This window comes from Anabrus simplex, chromosome 8 (genome assembly GCF_040414725.1).
Source record: "Anabrus simplex isolate iqAnaSimp1 chromosome 8, ASM4041472v1, whole genome shotgun sequence".
Classification (NCBI taxonomy): Eukaryota; Metazoa; Arthropoda; class Insecta; order Orthoptera; family Tettigoniidae; genus Anabrus; species Anabrus simplex.
The window spans coordinates 39241204-39263989 of NC_090272.1; the positions used below are offsets into that span (position 1 = coordinate 39241204).

The window sequence follows — 22786 nt, forward strand, 5'->3', positions numbered from 1 at the left end:
TAACTGTAGATATGTATGCCTTTTGTCCTGACCTTTTTTCACGTAGACCATGGTGGAATGTATGTGATGAAATCCAAGAATTAAAAAATCTTCCTATTTTTGGTTTCTAAAAGTTGGCAGGTATGTGCATGTTATGCCATCTATGGACAGAAAGCTACCATGTTGTAGGCTACCTGCCAACATCTATGTATGAATACTCACTGCACTCACAAATGTCTGACCGGCAGCTACGTACACCAATAACTTAACCCATTAGTGCATAGTGTCCGAAAAATCAGACGTCATAAAAAAATAAAATGTGTGATATTTATGCATGTTTTTAAGCCCATGACACTTCCTTGTGCTTTAGAAAGGCTGTAGCTAACAGGAACCTAGAATACATAATTCTTCATTCTCACCAATCGTTGTTGAATTACACTTATATTGAGCATGGCAGCAAGATAGTAGAGAGTTTTGGGCAACAGGTGAGATTTTTATTTATGAATGAACAAATATTACCAATAATTGTAAGCTTTGGGAAAGATCATATTGTTGACACTCCTGTGAATCTACCAACACACAAATATATCGGTTATGTCTGATTACTGAGGTGTCAGAGGTTTGTGAATATAGCTGTTCTGAAAATCGTATATTATGCACAGGGTGTCCTATTGTTAACATCTGTATTCCCTTTCTATTTTGATGGTGAGTGAAATATTGGAAGTTTTGGAAGGAGAACCAACATTTGGAGAGGAGCAGTACATCAAACCGGATGACGGATGTGAAACGGATGATAATGATAGATGAGTAGGAGAGTAATCTAAATTACCTTGATAGAAACCTACTTCTGAGTAAAAGTTAAGGGCAGGAAAGGGAAGGCTAGGTCAAGTCAAAATATTATTTAAAGATCTACAGATGGAACTGAAAATCTAGACAAACTGAGCAAAAGTAAGCTGTCATATGAAAATAAAGGGAGTCATACATAAGATTGCACCAGTACCTCTGTTCCTGAATCCCTGATAGAAAATCCAAAAGCTATAGTAGGTCAAATTATAACACACAAGAAGCAACCCCAAAGTGGACGAGATCACAAACTATATCTCATTTAGTGACTGACTGCATTCCTGTTCACCCTCAATCAGATGATGTGCAAAATTGTGAAATTCCACTAGACTTAAAATATAAAATAAAAAGCTGAAAGAATTTAGACTTGGTGGATATGTAGTCCTACCTCTCATTGATGTAGTTGGAGTTGAATCAAACAGACGGCATACGATATTCTTTGACAACTACTTTACGTTTGTGAAATTGCTAAGACATCTGGCTTCAAAGAGAATAAGTACAACAGGGACATTTCAAGAAAACCAGATAGAGAAGAAAGTGGATCATATAACTACAGGAGTTATGGTGGTGCATTGATGGTGCACTGGAATGACGACATTTTTGTCACTGCTGATATGAACTACAAACGGATGGAGATAAGCGGTGTAACAAGGTGGTCTAGCGTTTAAAAAAATGCAAAGTCTCTGTACCATAATGAAAGTTGTTCAAGTCCTAAAATAATGGCATCCGAAGAATGGATCAGCTTGACCAGTTTGGACTTCACCTGAAATGCTTCTGTGGATATCATAATCAGTAAATAGAGTATTTACCACATCTTTATGTCTTACACATCTAAACACTTCTCATAATCTACAGAACAAATATAAATATCCACAGAGACATCTTAACTCAGTAGCACCACCAAAATCTATATTCCCAACTATGACTTTGGTACCAAACCCAGGAACACAGTGCGCACATCTCCTATAAGTTCATCAGACTGACTACAAATTTTATGTCAGATTTGCTGTTTTGAAAAATAAATCTATGGTTGAAGTTAATTACGTTCATCCTTTCCGGGCGAATTGGCCGTGCAGTTATGGGCGTGCAGCTGTGAGCGTGCATCCGGGAGGTGGTGGGTTTGAACCCCACTGTCGGCAGCTCTTTTTCACACCAGGCCTTAATCAAGGTCACGGTCACTTCCTTTCCACTCCTAGGCCTTTCCTGTCCCATCGTCACCATAAGACCTATCTGTGTCAGTGCGACGTAAAGCAAATTCTAAAAATAAAAAATAAATCACCCTTTGTTGTAATGATGCGTAAGTATGCTGGTCAAAATGCGACTTCCTTTGAGCATGTTCCTGAGTAAAGTTTTTGTGCAGCTATTATTGTTTTAAAGGCACATGGTAACTTGTTTCTAATCATTGGACTGAACATATACAGCCTAGATATTATAAGATTGCAGTTAATATTTTCACAGCACGTGTGATGTAAAAATTGACAGTATCACCATCTGCTCCTAGCCTGACGTCATCATACATAATGATACACCATTAAATTCCAGCATGGCCTTCAGTGAAGTTGTATTGCAATCACTGCTCATTGTATGTTTTTGTGTAATATTTACCATGCTTAATTTGACTATGGATGTGCTGGTCTCTCTTGTACTAGCCAGACGCTATACTAGTAATAGCTCAGTGTCTCTTTGTTATAATATAAATACACCTCTAATAATACTTGAAATGGCTGCAATATGTTCATAGGTCTTTTAAGTATTTCCTCTGACATTTTTTTCCATAATAGGTGCACCCCTTATTTCAGGACATTAAAAGTGTGGCCAGTATGCGAGTAAATGTATTAGTGGAAAAGGTTGACTGAGATAGTTTGGACACATTGAACTGATGGAGGAGGAGGAGGAGGACGTTTGTAGATTTCAAGGAGACTTATGATTCAGTGTACTGTGATTCTCGGATTTCAGAGTCAGTGATAAATCCCTAGCTTTTATCCAACACATTCTGTATTCACAAGCTGGGTGAACTGTCAGAAACATTCACAATGAAAAAAGGACTAGGATAGAGGGATGGCCTCTTCCCACTCCTGTTCAGCTATGTTCTGGAGAAAGATACCAGAGAATGGAATTGATAACCAATGGAACCGAGTGGAATATGTCTTAGCTGTAAAAACACTGGTACCACATTGATTGCCTGGCCTTTGCTGATGATGTAGTGATCCTTGCAGACAACCTACCAACTGCAGTGAAACAAATAGAAGTACTACAAGATGTAGCTATGACTTGGGCTGTTGTTTGTATTCTCCCTCCGTGTCTTCATCAGACTCAAGGACATAATGTTCCGGAGGGACAGGAACAAATTGGATTTGTGATGGTCCATTTTTACTTTCTTGACATTCCATTTTTAAGAGGAGGCACTGTTCAGAAATAACAGTCACTGACATGATTTGTAGGTTCTCGCTATGTCATGGGAACTGCGAATGGCATTGACTTCACTGTTTTCTTTAACTAACAATGGAGGTTTACAGCACATGAAATACAACAAATATTTGGTGCCCAACGTTAATCCTCATCTGTTTTACAGTCAAAGTAATGGTAATATGTTGCCTGTATTAATGGAGTCAGTGCAAGTTTCTGAGAAGCAAAAAGTCACTTCACCGCACACATAACAAGAGTTATTCACACTGTTAACACATTTACGTGGCAGCTTGAAGTAGAATTAACCTGAAATACAAACAAAATAAAGTTGGTTAAGAAAATTTAGATTGTGAATACATATTTTTCACTCAAGAAAATAAATAAAATGTTTGTACTTGATTTCTTATTTACCTATGAAAATTAAACTTCATACACAGAAAATTACTGAGAATTAAGAGCACATAGGTTCTATATAAACAAACTGGCTTGTCCAGAAACAAAACAACATATGGCATACCCAGTGTTGACAACTTTGATGTATAAAAACATTTACCAACATTGCAAAATTACCCTCAGTCATAAAATTAATTCCTGTTTATCAAGAAAATGAGAGACGAGTAAACATCATATCCGTTTGTCACATCGAAATGAATAGGAATTACCTATTTTTAACTCTGATAGATTTTGAGTGTAGACCAGTGTTATTAAAACTTCAAATTATAAATGTGAATGTTATTTTTCCCACTTCGAATGTCCCGAATCTTCCGAAAAATATTACCCGACATTGTCATCATATCAACTAAAAGTATTTCCATACTGACCGCCCGCGACCAAAGTGTCACCGTGACGATCATCATATGCTTGTGCTTCCTGTGACTGAATTACAGATAAATCACAAATATTTTTGTGTTACAGATACAGCAGTCACAGACATTGTGAAATGTCTTTTAAACTCATCACTAGGTTCAAGCCTCCAAAAGAAAAATGACAGGTAGCTTGTTTAGCCGTCATCCGTAGTGGGCTGTATTGATGTAGTAATAATAATAATACTACTGAGTTGCAGACCTGAAGTGGTGCCCCATCTAGACAACCTGCCTACAAATTTTGATGTTCTGATTGTGCTGCCATCTAGCAAATGAAAGTGGAATTCTACTATACAGTTCCTATGTTTGAGTTAATTTCCTTTTCTTGGATATCGCAATGATGTGCTGTGGCAACATTTTTGACTGCCTTTCAAAGATCATCAGACTCGTCAACATGGGAAAATAATTCAGACGTTCAATCCGTAATCCACCGAGGTAGCTGAAAGAATTAATATTTTAAAAAAAAAAATTCTGAATTAACTGATGATGATGATGATGATGATGATGATGATGATAATAATAATAATAATAATAATAATAATAATAATAATAATAATAATAATAATAATAATAATAATAATAATAATATTTAAATGGCCTAGCTACTGAGTGCAGGCATTTTAATTTGACACTAATTAGGCTACATGTCAGTTTTGACATTCTGTTTTACTCTGCTAAATCTCTTTTTGTGATCTTTTGCCGAGAACTAATTTTATCAAGGAAACACCAAATATGTCACCAGACATCATTTACATGTCAACTTTGTACAACACGCATTGTTAAATGAATGGACTTTTTTCCATCCTTCAGAAATTCAGCTACCTCTGCCGGGTTTGAACCCACAATCTTAGGATCTGGAGGCAGACACTCCACTAGTGATCCACGGGGGAAACTGCCAAAGTAACTTAAAAGGAAATGAAAGAGATGTTGTAGATTGAAGGCCAGCATAAAACACAAGATCTGCACTGGTGATGGACGAGGAGTTTTTGCTTCATCAGGAGGACAGACTTGAACACTTATTTAGTGGACATTTTAACAGATGATGAGGAAGGTGTAAAATAACAAGCTAAATAGAGCTTATCGCAGCTGAAAGAAATAGATGTAGCGAGTGAGTTTACAGTGTGGTTAGGGTCAGGTAACTGTGACCTTGATTTCAGGAGATGATGGGTTCAAATTCCACCGTCAGCAGCCCTGAAGATGGTTTCCCATTTTCACACCAGACAAATGCTGGGGCTGGCCTTAATGAAGGCCCCAGCCACTACCTTCCCATTCCTAAACCTTTCCCATCCTTCGGTGTATTAATGCAACGTTGAACCACTAGAAAAAAAAAAGGATGTAGGAGAACTACAGTAGGATTTCATCTTCCTTGTTCTTTTGTGTTTGCTGTTGTCCCTTCTTTCTGTAGCACCTGTCAATGTGTTTGTTCTCTTACGTATCCCTCACTTTCATTTTTTTGTGCACAACCTTCTTGTGTTCTTCAGCTCCTACAATTTGAAAGGTCAGTGCGAGTCTTTCATTTTCACACCCTTTGTTGTCCTTCCCTTTCTTTTGCTGATATTTTCACTCTTTGAAAGATTGGACCTCATCTGATTTAGAGTTAGGAGGGGATGGTTTTCCTGTTATGCTTCCCATTAAAATAATCACCAGTTTGTAGACAACTGAAAACATATGTTTGTCATTTGGTATTTTGATGTTTGTCTTTGCCTTCGTTCCTATTACTCCCTTTTCCTACATTAGCCTAACTATAGTGCTTTTCCTATTATGTGTTGCTTTTCATTTTCCTATTGTATCGTTTGACACGAAAGTTTAGTGTCAGTTTCTGCCTATTTCACTATAATAAACATTTTTTTATTTTATTCTAGTGTGGGAGAAATTGAAGACTCAGAAGCAAGGAGAACGTTGGCAGCCTGAGCAAGAAGAGGAATACGAGGACTCTCAGGGCAATGTGGTGAATCGGAAGACATACGAAGATCTAAAGAGACAAGGATTGTTGTAATGAACTACAGTGCAGTGAACACATCTGTGTTATTTTACTTACACTGTCAAATGGATAAAATTCATAAGACTGGCATAGTGCAAACAATATGTGTATAGAGAGAACAACTTTTTACTGGATTAAAAAATCTTGTAAGAAACTTAAAGTATGCTAACTTTTTGATTGATTGATTGATTGATTGATTGGTTGATTGATTGATTGATTGATTGATTGATTGATTGATTGATTGATTGATTTACGTTGGACCGACACAGATAGATCTTTTAGCGACGATGGGATAGGAAAGGCCTAGGAGTGGGAAGGAAGCGACCATGGCCTTAATTAAGGTACAGCCCCAGCATTTGCCTGATGTGAAAATGGGAAACCATGGAAAACCATCTTCAGGGCTGTCGACAGTGGGGTTCGAACCCACTATCTCACGGATGCAAGCTCACAGCTGCACGCCCGTAACCACACAGCCAACTCGCCTGGTATGCTCACTTTTTATGATCCTCAAAGTGGTAAAGAAAAACAAACCAACCAAAAAATCCAATAATATTATCCAACTGAAATTCTTTTCTCCTTTTTTGTTTATCATTTGTGCCTAGTCTTTACGTCTTGTATTCATCTTTATCTGTCTACTCCCTTTTCCTGTATTTATGTGGCTTTCTTCTTATCCTATACTTCCTGCATCAAGACTGAAGATCTTTGAAGATGGCTCTCAGTGAGCATGAAGCCCACCCTTCTGATGAAGCTGGGAAGTATTTGTCTTGTGCGTTCCTTTTCATGTTCCTATCTCCCTATACAGGATGAAAGGGAATGTTGTATCACGGTCATACAGGCTAGCAGAGAATGATATTTGCAAGGTATACATGAGAACCATTTTTATGTTTTGGATATACTGCAGATACTGTGATGGTATGTTTTAAAACACAGTACTTTTATGTAAGGTAATACAGTAGGTAAGTACACATACACAATACAGTGGCTTGCTTCTGTATGCTGCCAGTTACTCCAGTCACAAGGGCAAGCGACTGTTGTGACAAACACAACACACCTAGAGTAAGTCACAACAAGCATACGAACTGGTTTTTGTAATTTGATGTTTACAAACACTCACAGAGTGTCTTAGACAGACATCAGAGCCACAACTGTTTGTCTGACCTGTGTGCAGTAAGTATGTATGTGTTTACGAATGCTCGCCACGCATGCAATATAAAGCACAGTGTAAATACAGTGTTCTCCCCAGAAATTTTCGGCAACCGGGTAGCAGGAATGAGTAGCTGGGTGGGGAATACTACGTAATAAATGAATATGATAATATTTCATATTTAATATTTCAGTGCATTAACAATAATATCAGACAGGTAAATATTAACTGCAATGTTGAAGTGATTTAGTGTTATCACAAACAAGACATAAGAGTATTATGAACTTCTAGTGTTCGATTCTTTTGAAATGTAGTGCTGGCGAAGATTGTTATCCAGACCTTGGACAGCACTTCACACCAGTGATTCCATTATAATCCAGCTCAACCTCAGAATCAGATTATCAATATGTAAACAAAAGAGTTTTACAGTTCTCTGGACACCCTATGCGATAGGGGAATAACAGCATAGGAAGACTGAGCATTCTCGGGAATGTTCCCGACAAGAGTCGTGGATGAGTTTTCCCTTGATGGTCAGGCATTATTAGAGTATAACTGGGTTGAACATCTTTGGTACAGCACGTCTGGCTGAGGACCGCAAGAGATGGAGACCACTGACCTTCAGACTCCTTGCAAATCAGAGTGTTCTACTGCTCATTCATAAACTGTAACACTAGGCTATCACTCTACTGCGGAGTGCCATAAGGATTTGTGACATTGTGCATAATAGATGCATGCGATCCCGTGCAAATTCAGGCACCGCTCACTCATGATACCACGTGATAGTCAAGCTATACATTTAAACTCATATGCAAGTGTTGAAATTATGCTAACAACAGTGAAAATTTATCATTTAAATGGACTTTTTTTTTTTTTTTTTTTAATTTTGAAATACAGTATTACAGTTTTAATTTGAAACACCCAGTGACTCGAATATGTATTAATATTATGTAACTGGCATATATGCAGGTTATGTTTGATGGTCTGTAAAATATTCAGGACGGTGTACCCATTAAAATGGTTCTAGGGAAAACGCTGAAATAATAATGACTTTTATCCTAGACAATAACAGGATGTTGACAGATGTATCATATTGTAGCAATTGCAGTTGATATAAATCGCTCAGTCCCTTACATTTTCAATATTACTTTCCCTTACACCCTGTATATGCGAGGGTTGGGGCAAAAGTCATTGCAACCCTTTTCTTTCTTGTAGACACCAGCCCGGTTGGACAATGCGACATACAGATGAAAGGACGAGGTGGGAACTACATGTGTGGACACTGAAGAACACACGAGCATTGTGCCTCACATATTTATTACGGTAGTGTACAGGACAATACTGGTTTCATGGTGCAAAATAATTACAGCCAAACACACCTACGTTTGAGCACAGCACACATCCACTTGACATGACAAAACTGGGTCTAAAGGCCTTCAAAGTAGTCCGCTGCAACTTCACACTCTGCCAACGATGTGGCAGGCACTGAATACCATCTGCGTCACCATTTGCCGTACCATGTGTGAATCGGGTCATCTGTTGTCACACAGCATTGGCAATGTCCTCTCATGTTGCAACCCGCCTACTACGTAATGGTTCCTTTAGCTTTCATGTGAGATGAAAGTCACAGGGTGAAAGGTCAGGAAAGTACGGCAGGGACTCCAATTCTACAAAAAATCATACAAATGTTTGTATGAAATAAAGACCTCAAAAAAGTCTTAGAAGGATAGTGTCAAAAGTTCCAAGATAAAAAAGACCCATGAAAGCTGCTGTATTTATAGCTGGTATGGAAGTAAAACATTATTTTATTTTTGTACATTCATTGTCTCCATATTTTTATTAATGCATAATTATTTTAATTTGTTGGGTATAGTGACGCGTAAAACAATTGTTATACTTTGAACACATTTTAAGCCTACTTCTAAAATTAAATAGAGCTAGCTTTCGAAAATCAAACGATTACAGGTATTAATGATCTCACCTCTTATACTAATACATTTGTGAATATTTAACTACAAGGCACTGACGTATCATGCGCTTGTATTGCATGGTTCAGGCGGAGAAACGTTTGCTTCTTTGTGTGATGTCATCAAAGCTACATCATCCTCAATTCCTTGCAGCGAGCTGGGTAGGATGATGTGCCTCCATCTATTACAGTCTTGGTACGCTTCTTCTCTCTCTAGAGCACCGCATGTTTTTCCTCTCTTATCTGGTCTAGCCACCTTTTCCTAGGGCATCCAGTTGGTCATCAGCCCATAACGATCTTCTCAAAATACTTTGCCTGCATCTGCTTCACATGTCCTAGCCACTTTAAACTTGCAACACTAGCCTTCCTTCCAAGGTCAAGCTGACCTGAAGGTCTCTTTGTATCTAATCATTCCTAATTCTGTCCTTCCTGGTTTCTGCACAGGTGATGTAATGAACATCATTTCACAAGCCTGTAGTTGACTTACTTCTCTTTTATGCATGATGCAACTCTCCAGACTATATGTCACAATGGACAGGAGATAAGTCTTAAAAACAGGGTCTGTTTAGCCCTCTGAGGAACTCCCTTGTCTCATACTGTGTTCCGTACTTGTTGGAAGAAGTTGGATCCTTTTTGCACCCTGTTCAACACTTCGTTCCTGGCACTTCCATTTTTTATATTGTTCTTCCCAGATATTTAAAGGTATTCACACATTCAATCACCTCTCCCTCCAGGGTGAAGTTACAAGGTGTATTTGTCCTGCTAACTTTCATTACCACTATTTTGCTCTTGCTCACAGTTAACTTATATTCTTTAAACTTGGTGTTCCAAAGATCCAATCTCCTCTGAACATCTCTCTTTGTTTCTCCCCAAATAGTAACATCCTCAGAAAAAACAAATGCATTAAGATCTTCCTTATCTATCCCTTTGAGTTCTTTTATACAGTAATAGTATCCATGAGTGAAATGGAGAACGATGGGGAAATAGAACTCCTGTGGTGGACACCTTTTCTTGTTTTAAATCACTCAGATCTTTCTTCTCCTACGTGCACACTACTTTCTCAACCATCATACATCATCTGAACTCTTTTTAATTAGAGTTTCTGGGGTGTTATGTTTTTTTAACATTCCCATATTTTTCCTCTCTCAATCCTGTTGTATGCTTTTTTCAAATCCAAAAATGCTATTATCAAGTCTTTCCCTTTTTTTTTGTTGTAAAAGTTTTACATTAACTGCCTGAGTGAAAAACTTAGGTCTGTGGCTTCTCTATTTCTTCTAAATCCAGGTTGTTCCTCTTCAAATTGGTCTTCCATTATTTCTCTCAGTCCCTGTTCTATATTCTTCTCCGTTATCTTAAGGCAATGTGACAAAAGGGTAATGCCTCTATACCTGGTGCACTTCCTTCTTTATTCCTTTTTTCCAGTTATCTGGCAACTTGTTCTCTTTCCATATAACTCCCAGTGTTTGATGTAGCCACTGTATTCCAGGGATTCCACCTGCCTTCATGCCTGCTGTTAGTTCATCTGCTCCCACTGACTTTCCACTTTTCATTTTCTTCAGGGCACTTTCTGCCTCTTTCCAAGTAATTGGAGGTTGTTCCTTCTGTAATTCATTAGTGACTTTGGTAACCTGTTCTTATACACACGCCCATTCAATGATTTTTCAAAATAACTCTTCTCCGATTCCTACCATTTCTCTGATAATGATCTCATCCTCTGTTTCAATAGTTACATGATTTTTTACTTCTCACTAACCCATATAACATTTTATGATTTCCTTTACTATCTTTCTAGATATGTTGGGTGAACAGTTCCCAACTCTTCTTTCCTTCTTTCACTGCTTTTTTTTACCCGGAGTTTTTTATGCCTGTATTCCTGTTCCAGTCTCCTAATTTTTTCATTGTTCATTGGTAGAATTCCCTGAGCATGATTATATTTTTAAACATCTTTGTTTTTCTTTACCATGTATCTTTCTTTAACCCCCTTCACTCCAGTGTAGCGAGTACGGTGGCATGACCATCTGGATGCGAGCAGGGAGAGGCTCACCGAGCCTGCTGTATGGGATATACTTGTCTCACTCACCTCTCTCGTCTGCATACGGCTCGCGATGTATGGAGAGGACAGGAAGAGGTTAAATGTATTTTATTTTTAATGTGGAACTCCACATTCTGAGAACAATATTTATTAATCTCCTCGCATAGAAGAGTTCTGATACTCATGTTAAAAAACAGATGAAAGAAACTTAACATGCTAGCATTATCCAGTAAACTTTTCAGTCTGGAATTAGCTGTGTTGAAATAATGTTTCTTCGGATTCAGGTTCTTCTTTTTCCAATTTAGTTTTCCACTCGGTGGTTCAGGCACCTGATCTTCATCCTCACTATCTTCATCTTCAGTCGAATCATCGAAGTAGGCCGACCTTTTAGACGACGAAGCGTGCCTGAAGTAGGTGTGATTGAAGTCGTTCCTTCACCAGAATCTGATGACAAATAACTATCGTCATCTTCTTCAAGGTCACTACCCGATATGAGAGCAAGAGCTTCCTCCACAGTATAGCTTTTCTCCGTCATCAGGCCTTTCACAATTTAAAAGCGATTGAAAGCTAAATTGAGAAACACAAGCACGTCAGCACATGGGAGCAACTAGGCGCGAAGTGAGTAGCATACCAGACACATTGCTTTCATCTTCGAAATGGTTACTCCTGTCATGTGGTAATCATAGCCGTAACTATAGACACCCAAGTCAGCCACGAGAGACCTCCAGGGCTGAACTTCCCCAGTAGTCTATCATAGTGAAACAGAAAACAGCTGAAAGACATGTGACTTCTACAGCAGTCAACTGGCTATGAGGTACTGCTACAGCAGTCCACCAGGTGCTCGACACGGCTCCCTCCCAGTTGGTAGAGCAGTCAACCGGAATGAAAGGGTTAATTAAATGAGAGGGTGTCAAAAAATGACCGAAATGATTTTATTACAGCAAAATACTGCCTACCTTTATTCAAATTTACTTACAGACCTTCAAAGTATTCTCCCTCAGACACAATATATCAGTTTCAGCATTCAGTCCACTGTTCAAAACACTCCCCGAAGCCCTTTCTTGATAGTCTGTTGAGTATATCGGAAATTGTGCTGTTTACTTCTTGATCACTTTGAAAATGATGACACTGAAGTTCCTTTTTCACTGCAGGAAATAGGTAGAAGTCGCATGGTACTAGGTCCGGTGAATAAGGTGGATGTGGCATCACCTCAGTGCCCAATTTGGTTATTGTGTCTTGATTTTCCGATGCGCGTGCATTGTCCTGGTACAGGTTCCATCCCGTTTGAGCAAAGTTTGGTCTTTTCTCTGCAATTTTTCTTTTCAGTGGCCCCTTTAACACTTCACAATAATAATCAGCAGTATCAGTACGTTGCTTTTTTCACTACACAATATAACACAATCCCCTGCTTATCAAAAAAGAGACCAGGCGAGTTGGCCGTGCGCGTAGAGGCGCGTGGCTGTGAGCTTGCATCCGGAAGATAGTAGGTTCGAATCCCACCATCGGCAGCCCTGAAGATGGTTTTCCGTGGTTTCCCATTTTCACACCAGGCAAATGCTGGGGCTGTACCTTAATTAAGGCCACGGCCGCTTCCTTCTAACTCCTAGGCCTTTCCTATCCCATCGTCGCCATAAGACGTATCTGTGTCAGTGCGACGTAAAGCCCCTAGCAAAAAAAAAAAAAAAAAAAGACAAGGTGCATGACTTTCCCCGCACTCACCTGAATGTTGGCCTTTTTGGATCTTGAACTGGAAGGATGTTTCTATTAGGCACTTAGCTGTTTTGTCTCTGGGTCATAATGATGGAACCAGTACTCGTCACATGTGCTAACCCTGTCCAAAAATCTGGTTCCTGCAGAAGTCTCCATTTCTATTCTTGACATGCCATCACACGGTGAGCCTTCTGTTCATCATTCATCACACGTGACACCCACTTCGCTGAAACTTTTCTATGCCCTAGAACATTGCGTATAATGTCTTTGGCTGATCCATAGGAGATGTTTATCATTCCAGCAATCTGTTCAATGGTTAAACGGTAGTTTTCATTCACACTGATGTCTGTTTTCGAAGTTGAGGTTCCTCCGGGGCATGGAGCATCCTCCAGATCACTTTTACCCTCCTTAGAGCGTTTGTGCTACTCAAAAACTTGCGTCTTTCCCATGGCTTCCTATCTGTAAGATTGCTGCAACATTTCCACTGCTTGTGTTGAAGTTTTGTCCAGGAGAACTGCACGCTGCTACAACTTGAGTTCCATGTTGGGTACAGCGAACATGGCCTCCTACCTCAGCTGCTCCCTTGCAACCTAGAAGCCTGAGGCGAGTGACGTGCTTCGCACTGTATCACTCAAGGTCAAACCTTTCCAGTACTACCACCTGCAAACTCCAGCACTGGATTATTGAAACACAAAAAAATCATCCTGGTTGTTTTCCAACACCCCTTTGTATGCTTTACTCTATAATTCCACCAACTTATTTCTTTCTCCTTGACTTTACGTTTTGTTTTACCACATACCTCTATAACACAATTAACTATTGTTGTTCTAAATCTTCATCAACACTACCTATTTCATTTCTTATCAATATATGTAGAGTAGTTGCTGTCAAATTTGAAAATTCTTCTTCATTTCTTCATTTTCAGTTTCTATTCTTTAATCTTTTGCAATCTCTTTAGTGCAGATGTAGTTTTAACTACATAATTTAGATCCACTACTAGAAGCCTGTGGTCACTAGCCAAGTTTTCACTAGGGATAACTTTCGTATCCCTCACCTTTTCTCCATTTAATATATCTGTTATCACATAATCAATAACCGTCTTTGATTTTCCACCCCAGCCATGTCTAGTAATCTTATGGTTATCCTATTTTTTGAAGAATGTATTTTTTATTAAAAGATAGTTTCTTACATACAAATTTAGAATATATTCCCCTTCTACATTTATTTTCTATATCCAAAAGGTCCCATCACCAACTTGTACCCAGATCTATTGAGCCCAACTTGAGCATTCAGATCCCCAATTATCACAACATTGTCTTCTCGTGTTTTATCTACTATATCATTCAGAACCACTGCATCCATGCTGAGGGGCATATTCTTGGACTGTTGTAAAACTATATATTGTTCTCTATGTTTACACTGGCTTTCTTCTTCTTCTTTATGACCACATAGGATCACTTTAGTCAGTCCATCGTTTAGGTCTCTTTGAAGGGATTGTTTGGGTTTGCAGTCCTCCCAGTACTTCTTCAAACGCTCCGATCTTCGTGCCCTTTCCTCATTTGAAAATATGCGTGCTGTTGGTTTGTTTTGTGTAAGAGTAAAGCGGAAGTTTGTATTCTTGAGTTTTGTATTCAATTTTATCTTATTTGTGGTGTCTTCTGTTGTAAGGCATATTTCCTCCATATCCTTTCTTACTTCTCTGATCCATTACATCCTGTTGTGGTATTTTTTGAGACAAGATTGTGTTGTACTAGTTGTTTCAGAAGTCTTGAATCCTGCATCTTCCTGATATGTTCAAAAAGTCCCAGTCTCTTCTTACACACAGTATCTGTAATGGGTTCTAGCTCTTTGTACGTGACTTTGTTAGGTATTATCCGCCGCTGTCCATCTTTCTGGTATTTTTTTTGTTGATGCAGGTTCTTCCAATCCTCCTTTCAATTTTCTGAAGTCTGTCAGTCTTTGATTGTTTATTCAGGGGAAAAACTGTATCTGCTATATATGCAGCTTCCGGTTTTATAACTATGTTGTAGTGTTTTATTTTTGCATTTATTGATAGACATTTCTTTTTTGTAGATATCCCATGTTATTTTTTGTGCTTTAGCTAATCTATTTGTTCTTGTTTGGATTAAGATTTATTCATTTAGGTTATGTGTTATTACTTCTCCAAGATATTTAAATTGAATGACTATTTTGATTTTATTACCATTTATGGTAACTTCTTTTAGTTGTGTTGGTTTTTGGGGCATAATTTCCGTTTTTTCCAATGATATTTTGAGGCCAATTTTCTTTGCAATGTTTTGAAGTTCTGATATCTGGGTTTTTGCTTCTTTTATGTCCACTGCTAGTAATGCTAAATCGTCAGCGAAACCCAGGCAATTTTTTTGATTTTTCGGCCAATCTTTTTTTTTTGGGGGGGGGGGGGAATTTCCTAAACCATTCCCTCATTACCATTTCTAGAGCACAATTAAATAATAGTGGTGAGAGCCCATCTCCCTGCCATAGTCCAGTTTTAATTTCAAATGTCTCTGATGTTTCACCCCTAAACTTCACTTTTGATTTGGTGTTAGTGAGAGTCAATTTTATCATGTTTATTAATTTGGGGTGTAGTCCAAGGTGTCTTAAAATTTTAAACAGAGATTCCCTATGGATGCAATCATAAGCTTTCTTGAAATCTACAAATTTTATCACCATATCTCTGTTTCTTTTCCTGTTATAGTCCATTATCAACTTAAGACTCATGATCTGATCAGGACAGCTCCTCCAGGGTCTGAAACCTCCTTGATATTCTCCTAGTTCTTTCTGAAGTTGTAAACTTATCCTATTAAGGATGATTATTGAAAATATTTTGTATGTTACGTCTAGGAGCGAGATTCCCCTGTAGTTATTAGGGTCTGTTTTGTCTCCTTTTTTGTGCAGTGGGTGAATGAGGGCTGTTATCCAGTGTTCTGGTAGTTCTTCTTTAATCCAGATAGAGACAAGTGGTTGATGGAGGGCAACTTTTGCTGATCTTCCTGCATATTTCCAGATTTCTGCAAAGGTCTGATCTTCTCCTGGTGCTTTGTAGATTTTTAATTTATTCTGTGCTTGGTAGACTTCCTCTATTGTGGGGTGATTGATGTTCTCTGGTGGTTTTTTTATTGGTAGGTGTTGGTGTCCAAATGAAGGAGTTCTGTAGATTCCTCACAATTTAAAAGCTTGTTGAAATATTTAGCCAGAATTTCTGCATTGTCTTTATTGTTATGAGCCAGCTTACCATTTTCATCCTTCATCAGTAGGGTCGGGGGTTCTTATTTTTGGGGGGCTGTTTTCTGAAGGTTTTGTAGTAGTCCCTTGATTGAGTTTTATTGAATTGTTCTTCAATTAACTGCAATGTGTCCTTATGATGCTGTCTTTTTATTCTTCTTAAGACTTGGGTAGTTTCTTTTCTCTGTTTTACTAGATTTTGATAGGATAGTTCTGTTTCTGGGACTGATGTAATAGCCATGCCTGATGTCTGTTCTCCACTGTTTCATCACATTGGTGTTTCATTATTCATTCTGTTATTCTATCATTTACAAAGGTAACATCTGTGACAAGTGCGATATATTTGTGGAGTACCAAACTTACTCTATTTTGTGCTTCCTTTTTATTACCATTCAAATACAGTTTATAACCTCCTCTCAACAATTTTTGAATTCGTCCCTTTCCATTTTGTCTCACTCAATCCCAGTATATGAATTCTCCTTCTTTCCGTCATATCTACAATCTCTTAACTCTTACCTGTCAGAAGTATCGTGTTTAGAGATCCTACTCAATACAAACTCATGTCCATTGGGTTTTTAATTAAAGCATGAAGCTTACACTTAAAAACATACCGGTATCAATTTCATATGCACAGTTGAGCTGTGACTTTCGTAGATATGTTTTGTTTCATGCCTTCTCTTAAACCACTTATTCTCTAAAATACATCTCACAAGGGCACCTCAGGTAGATGGGTTCATACATTTTTCATACTCACCATAGTAATCCTACGTGAAGGTGATTTCTTGAATATAAATGTCCCAGAGGCATTGGGCCAGATATCCAGGCATTTTCCAGGAAATTGGCGTGGACAAATTTCCAGTGCCTTATATCAACTAAACATTAGAGAAGGGACATGCGAGCATGTGACTCAGCAACGGGTAAAGCCCAGGTCTTGTAATAAGGGCACTGCTGGTTCAAGTCCTGTTGTGTGCATGGTGTTCCTTTCTTTTCTTCCCATTCTTATGATACATTCTGCATATGTTCTAGGTAAGAATATAATGGCTCAAAAGTTGGGATTTTCCATATTAAAGCAAAATTAAACATTTCATTTTCTATCCAAAGTACTGTATTTCGTTTTTGTACCCAACTTCTGAACCATTACAAATTGTCGTCATTCTGGCAACAGCTCCTATGTGCAAAAACACTAAATTTTTCAGGAGAAGCAAAAAATCAAGTTGGTTGGGTAGAACACTGCACATATTTTTGTACAAAGCATTTTAATAACATTTGTTTGCACTAAGATGTCACAATAATTAACAACAATGTTCATCGAAACGTGGATATTTACAATAATTGAAATATATTCATCGAACGCACACAGAAGTTTTTGCCTGTTCCTTTTCACCACATAAGAGAAAATGCACCCAAATACTATACTAAATTTCATCATTAATTTACGTTCTTGCACACATCATTTTTATAATATAAAATATGTTTCTACTTCTACTGTTGTGAAACAAAATCTAATTAATTTTTTAAAAATATGTTTGAGTTTAAAAAGATAAATACTGAGAAGATAGGTAAGGATGAAAAATTATTTTCATTGTTTATCCAACATTTTGCTGGTTCACTTGTATTTCAGAGTCATAAAATGAGTGACTATCATTTTCTATTACTGACAAAAAAATTCTTGAAGATGCTTGAATTTAGATTCCGTTATTGGAATTCGTGATGTGTACCACGGTGTGATGACGTTCTTTATGTCTGTGAGGCAACAGTTTCCACTCCTCGAAGTATGCTATTATGTAAGATATTTTGCCACAAGGACTGTATGTTAACATCCTTAGATCATGGACAATGGGATCCCTAGTCTTCTTACCAGGTCTAAGGGAGGGCAGGATGCAATTCAATCCTTCAAAATTTCTGAAAAGTGAAAATTTCTTGACAACAATGTTAAATGGCTTTTTAGCCCTGGCCATTCTCATTGATATAATGTAGTCCATGGGTGAATAATATATTAGTGGTTTGAAGTACTGCTCTAGAGTAGAATGTGCACTATCTGTTTCCATCATTGTATGACCCTTTTCAAGGAAAACTTGCTCAATAATAATGAAGTTTGTCTTGAAAAAAGCACCCTTTGCACTGGCCAGAGCTTTATTCTGGTTCTGGTAGGCGCATCCATCAGAAATTAAGACAATATGCTTGTAATGTTTCATTATATGTTCCAAGAAATGGACTGTGCAAGACACAAACTCATTTGATGAAGCACCCCCATTACTGTGACAAGAATTTACGCTACCGCCATTTGTTGGACATATGTATTTGTGTGTGGGGATTTTATCTACCTTTCTTGGTCATTGTTTGAATTGCCGTTAATTTATGTGCCTGAACTATGCCTATTTAAAATGCATATTTTGCTATTGTTACATTGGTAGCTTTGAAATTTCTGATTCGCCCAATAAACTAGTGGAAGTGCGCGCGCACCGAGTCTATTGCTTTGAACTGAGCGATGCGCTTCTCGCTGACTGGAAGCCAGTCTGTTGCCGGCTGACCACCATGATTGACGCATTGGGTAAAGCTGTCCTGTACAAGATGCGGTTGAAAGTTGTTGGAGTGGAGTCTGATAATCCAGGCTAATAGCCACGTGAATTAAGGCATTTGCCTTAGTTGTAGCGTAATTATGTTTTAGTGTGTTTCATATTTACAATCCTTTAGTAATTGTGTGATCAAAATATCTGCAGGAGAGCAATTCATTGCAAAATGGCCTAGAACGTAAGCTATTGGATTACCGTATATTAAATTGGACACCCAAGGATGCAAGTACAAGTATCTTCTTAATTGTTTTGAAACTGTTCTACTGCTGGATTATTTGGAGAAGAAGAATGTGTGTAACAAGCTATCTGTAACATCTATTATATAAAATTTTTTTTTTGGTAACGCTGCTAGTATTATTTCATGTCTACTCCGCAACTGTAATTGAAATTAGGCCTATAGTTTATGGACATGTCGACCACCGTTTATTCATTAAATTAAGCTGGAATTTCTTCTGCATCGGACATTTTAATTATATAAGTTGAACCTTCAAACTATTAAAATGTAACCTAATTAGATTTTTGTAAAATTCTATATCTAAATCATAATTAATTAAAGTGTAATTGTGGGATTTGGTATATGCGCGGATGAGAGGCAAATTATTCCATTCCTTTAATTTTACTGATATTATCGTTGTGCTACCTTTTTCTGTTTCATAAGTTATTATTATTATTATTATTATTATTATTATTATTATTATTATTATTATTAATTTAGTTGGTGGATTTCCTTCTACTTTTCTTGGTTCATATTTGTGGTATCCATTGGACTGTTATCAATGTTTTGAAAGGCTTTGTGTGCTAGTATTGTTTTCGTAATGGATCATTGTTTAATTACTTAATGGGATGGTTTATTTCTGGTCTTATTCGGCCGTTACCATTTTCCAGAGCCTCCTAAAATTAAAATTTAATAACCGGCATTCAAATCCTCTATTAATATTTGGTTGGAGGAAATGTTAAATTCAAAATATTATAATTATGTTATTGTAATATCGAGGTTGTAGGAAGCTGAAATTTGTTTCTGCCATTTCTTGACGATACTTACGCTTACCCTCCTCAGACAATTCGCGTCTGTGTTTTCTTTCTTTCATTATTGCGTGTCATATTTTTATCTTATCTCAGGCACGCTAATTTTGTGTGGGCCTTGCCTTTTGTTTTTAAGTTGGATGTTGGCTTTGTTTTAGGAATCTGCATGCTTCGTGGGTACCATTGTTCTGTTTTCTGTGAAATTTAAATTGTGTTTCCCTTCGTAATTTGTAAATTATTTGAGTCATTTTTATTCAGGTTCATGCTATTCTCTCTTGTGTTCTTTTAATTATTTACGTGTGGAATATTTGGTTGGCTATCGTTGCCTGTAATATTCGGTGTGTTTCCGTGTTTCTGGGATGATTGAAATCCCTGTGTACAGGGTCTGGAAACAAATTTCAGTTTAGTGAGATTTATTGTAGTACCCCCGCTTACAAAAACACTGGTCAGTGGTGTAATGAATTTTCTAAAGCACGGATCCGTTTTAACATTTGTCATTTATTGATTCTAATGCAAGCTGCAGTCTTCCTGAGTTCTCTGTATTCTAAGAGTTTCTGTAGTTGTAATCTGAGTGTGTTTTCACTATTTTAATTATTTTAAAAATAGATATTTGTTTCTTATTTTAATGAATTGAATAATAAGATTTTTTTTTCTTTTGTGGGGTATATGTTCTTCTATTTACTTATTTATTAATATAAAAAAAATATTTTACGTTGTTATATGAGTGTCCACTTATAGTTTTACTAGCTGATGTACCCGTGCTTCGCTACAGGATTCTCAGAAAGACTGACTTGATGGTTTTCCTAACTGAATTCAACATAAGACGTTACAAAAACGTCAATAGGAATGTAGCGATTGAAAGCAATGTTATCATATAAAATACTCGATCAAATGAAAAACCGCACACTTTCTCACTTTCAACGAACAGTACTACGGTGCCATCTAACAGTCCAAAGTTCCAGAGCTGGAACAACCGGGTCGCAGACTGCCATGAACACTCCTCTGTCATTATTCCGTTAAACATGCACACTACTCATTCCAATCAGTGCCTCAGAGTAGGGATTGAATAGCTCGAATACTATGATGCTAATTTTTTTTGCTTTACGTTGCACCGACACAGATATGTCTTATGGCGACGATGGGTTAGGAAAGGCCTAGTAAGTGGAAGGAAGCGGCCGTGGCCTTAATTAAGGTACAGTCCCGGCATTTGCCTGGTGTGAAAATGGGAAACCACGGAAAACCATTTTCAGGGCTGCCGACAGTGGGGCTCGAACCCACTATCTCCCGATTACTGGATACTGGTGAATGCTATGATGAACCAGTGTGTTACGTACCTGCAGTATCAGAAAATGTATGAACCAGAGGAATTGCATGCTAAAGAAGAAAGTTTCCCAACTCCCCAGTTATTTCCCGCCAATGTTCAGTCAGGCTGTTATACTCGGTACGCAGTAGTAATCCCATCTATCGGAGTTGAGCGGCACCATAAGAAACGAAGAACATCACAACAAACAATGGTCAATGTAAAGTAATTGTTGATCAGTGTTAAGCGCTTTGGATATTGTAGGCCTTCTGAAATACCACTCTTATCATAGTTGGTACAGTAAAACTGCATGAAACATAAATGATCGGATATTGTATTGTCTGTAACTTTTGTTATGTAGAACCGTACTTTTCTATAGCACCAATAACATAGGTACTGGTATTTAAAATTAAATTTTAGGCGGCTTCCCCTAAACTACCATTTCATCTTGGGAAAATAAAATTATTTACAGCCTAGACTGTAGTTTCTTATCCCCGACTCTATATAGCGGTTTTCATTAAATTCTGTTAACCCATTTTCTCGTGGCTCGGCGTTGATATGGACTTAGCAACAAAAATACAAATTCATTAATATCCGTGTTATCAGAGCCGGTACGGTAAAAATGTATAAGACATAAATGACTGGAAATTGGATTCTATATAACTTTAGTTATATAGTATTTATCGATAGGACCGCTAATAATATAAATATTCAGTAATTAAATTTAAGGCCTTCCCCTAAACTACCATTTCACTCAGCGTGAATAAAATGATTTATAGCCTAGATTGTACCGGCTCATCCCCCGACTTTACATACCGATTTTCATTAAATTCTCTTCAGCCGTTTTCTCGTGATGCGTGTACATACATACAGACAGACAGACAAAAATTACGGAAAAGTAAAAAGTACAATTTCTTGTTACTATGGACATGACCGATACAAAAATACCATTCTTTTCAAATTCTGAGCAATGTACAGACAAAACTCTTATTTTATATATATAGATTGCTTTAAAAATTAATTTTTATCCATAATTCCAAGAGGTTATTTAAAATTCAATTATTTGTTCTTCAGTTTTCATTCATTAATTTTTTTTTAATTTTCCTAATTTTTAAGTAATGTTCAATTTATTGAAATTTAATCTTGCTTTCATTTAGTAGTTAGTAATGTTGACCTGGCAACACCTCAAGTAGCTAGTTATGATCCTGCCCTTTTTCCCTTATGTTCTGTGCCCTCCACGCTGGTATATTTAATGCTGCTGCTGCTGCTCAATGGTAAGTTGTTTGCTTCTTGTACTCATTTTGTGATATTTATGAGAATTGATTATCATTTCTGCTTTTATCTCTATCGGGTTGCAGTAGTTACCTTCATCCCATACATTGAGTGTAACATCTTGGTTGATTAATTTGTAAATAAGTTATGAATTTGCAGTTTTTGGAAGCAGCTAATCTTGGACACAAGAGCACACTTTGGAGGTCCATTGTGATTACCAATTTCTCTTTGGAGGCAGTTTCTTTCATCTGATTCCTCATTTCTCTGGCTTCATACGTGCCTGATAATCTTCCTCATTGAACATTTTAGTTTTATAACCACGCCATATGCCACATTGGTCTTCCCTTGGAGCATGTATGGCTATATTGTTTTCCTTCGAAATTGTGGAAAAAGACCTCCTTTCTACATGCTGTACACCAATGGCGCCCATAGGAGGGGGGAGGGGGAAGAGGAG

At 37.6% G+C, this 22786-nt stretch overlaps 1 protein-coding gene across 1 annotated transcript in view; it reads left to right on the forward strand.

Moving 5' to 3' along the window:
- Window positions 1-6232, forward strand: part of noi (splicing factor 3a subunit 3 noi) — a 102141-nt gene extending 95909 nt beyond the window's left edge. Inside the window, exon 12 of the mRNA XM_067152845.2 lies at window positions 5954-6232. Coding sequence (XP_067008946.1) covers window positions 5954-6087 — 134 coding nt within the window. The 3' untranslated portion in view covers window positions 6088-6232. The remainder of the gene's footprint in view (window positions 1-5953) is intronic.
- Window positions 6233-22786: the final 16554 nt, after the last annotated feature.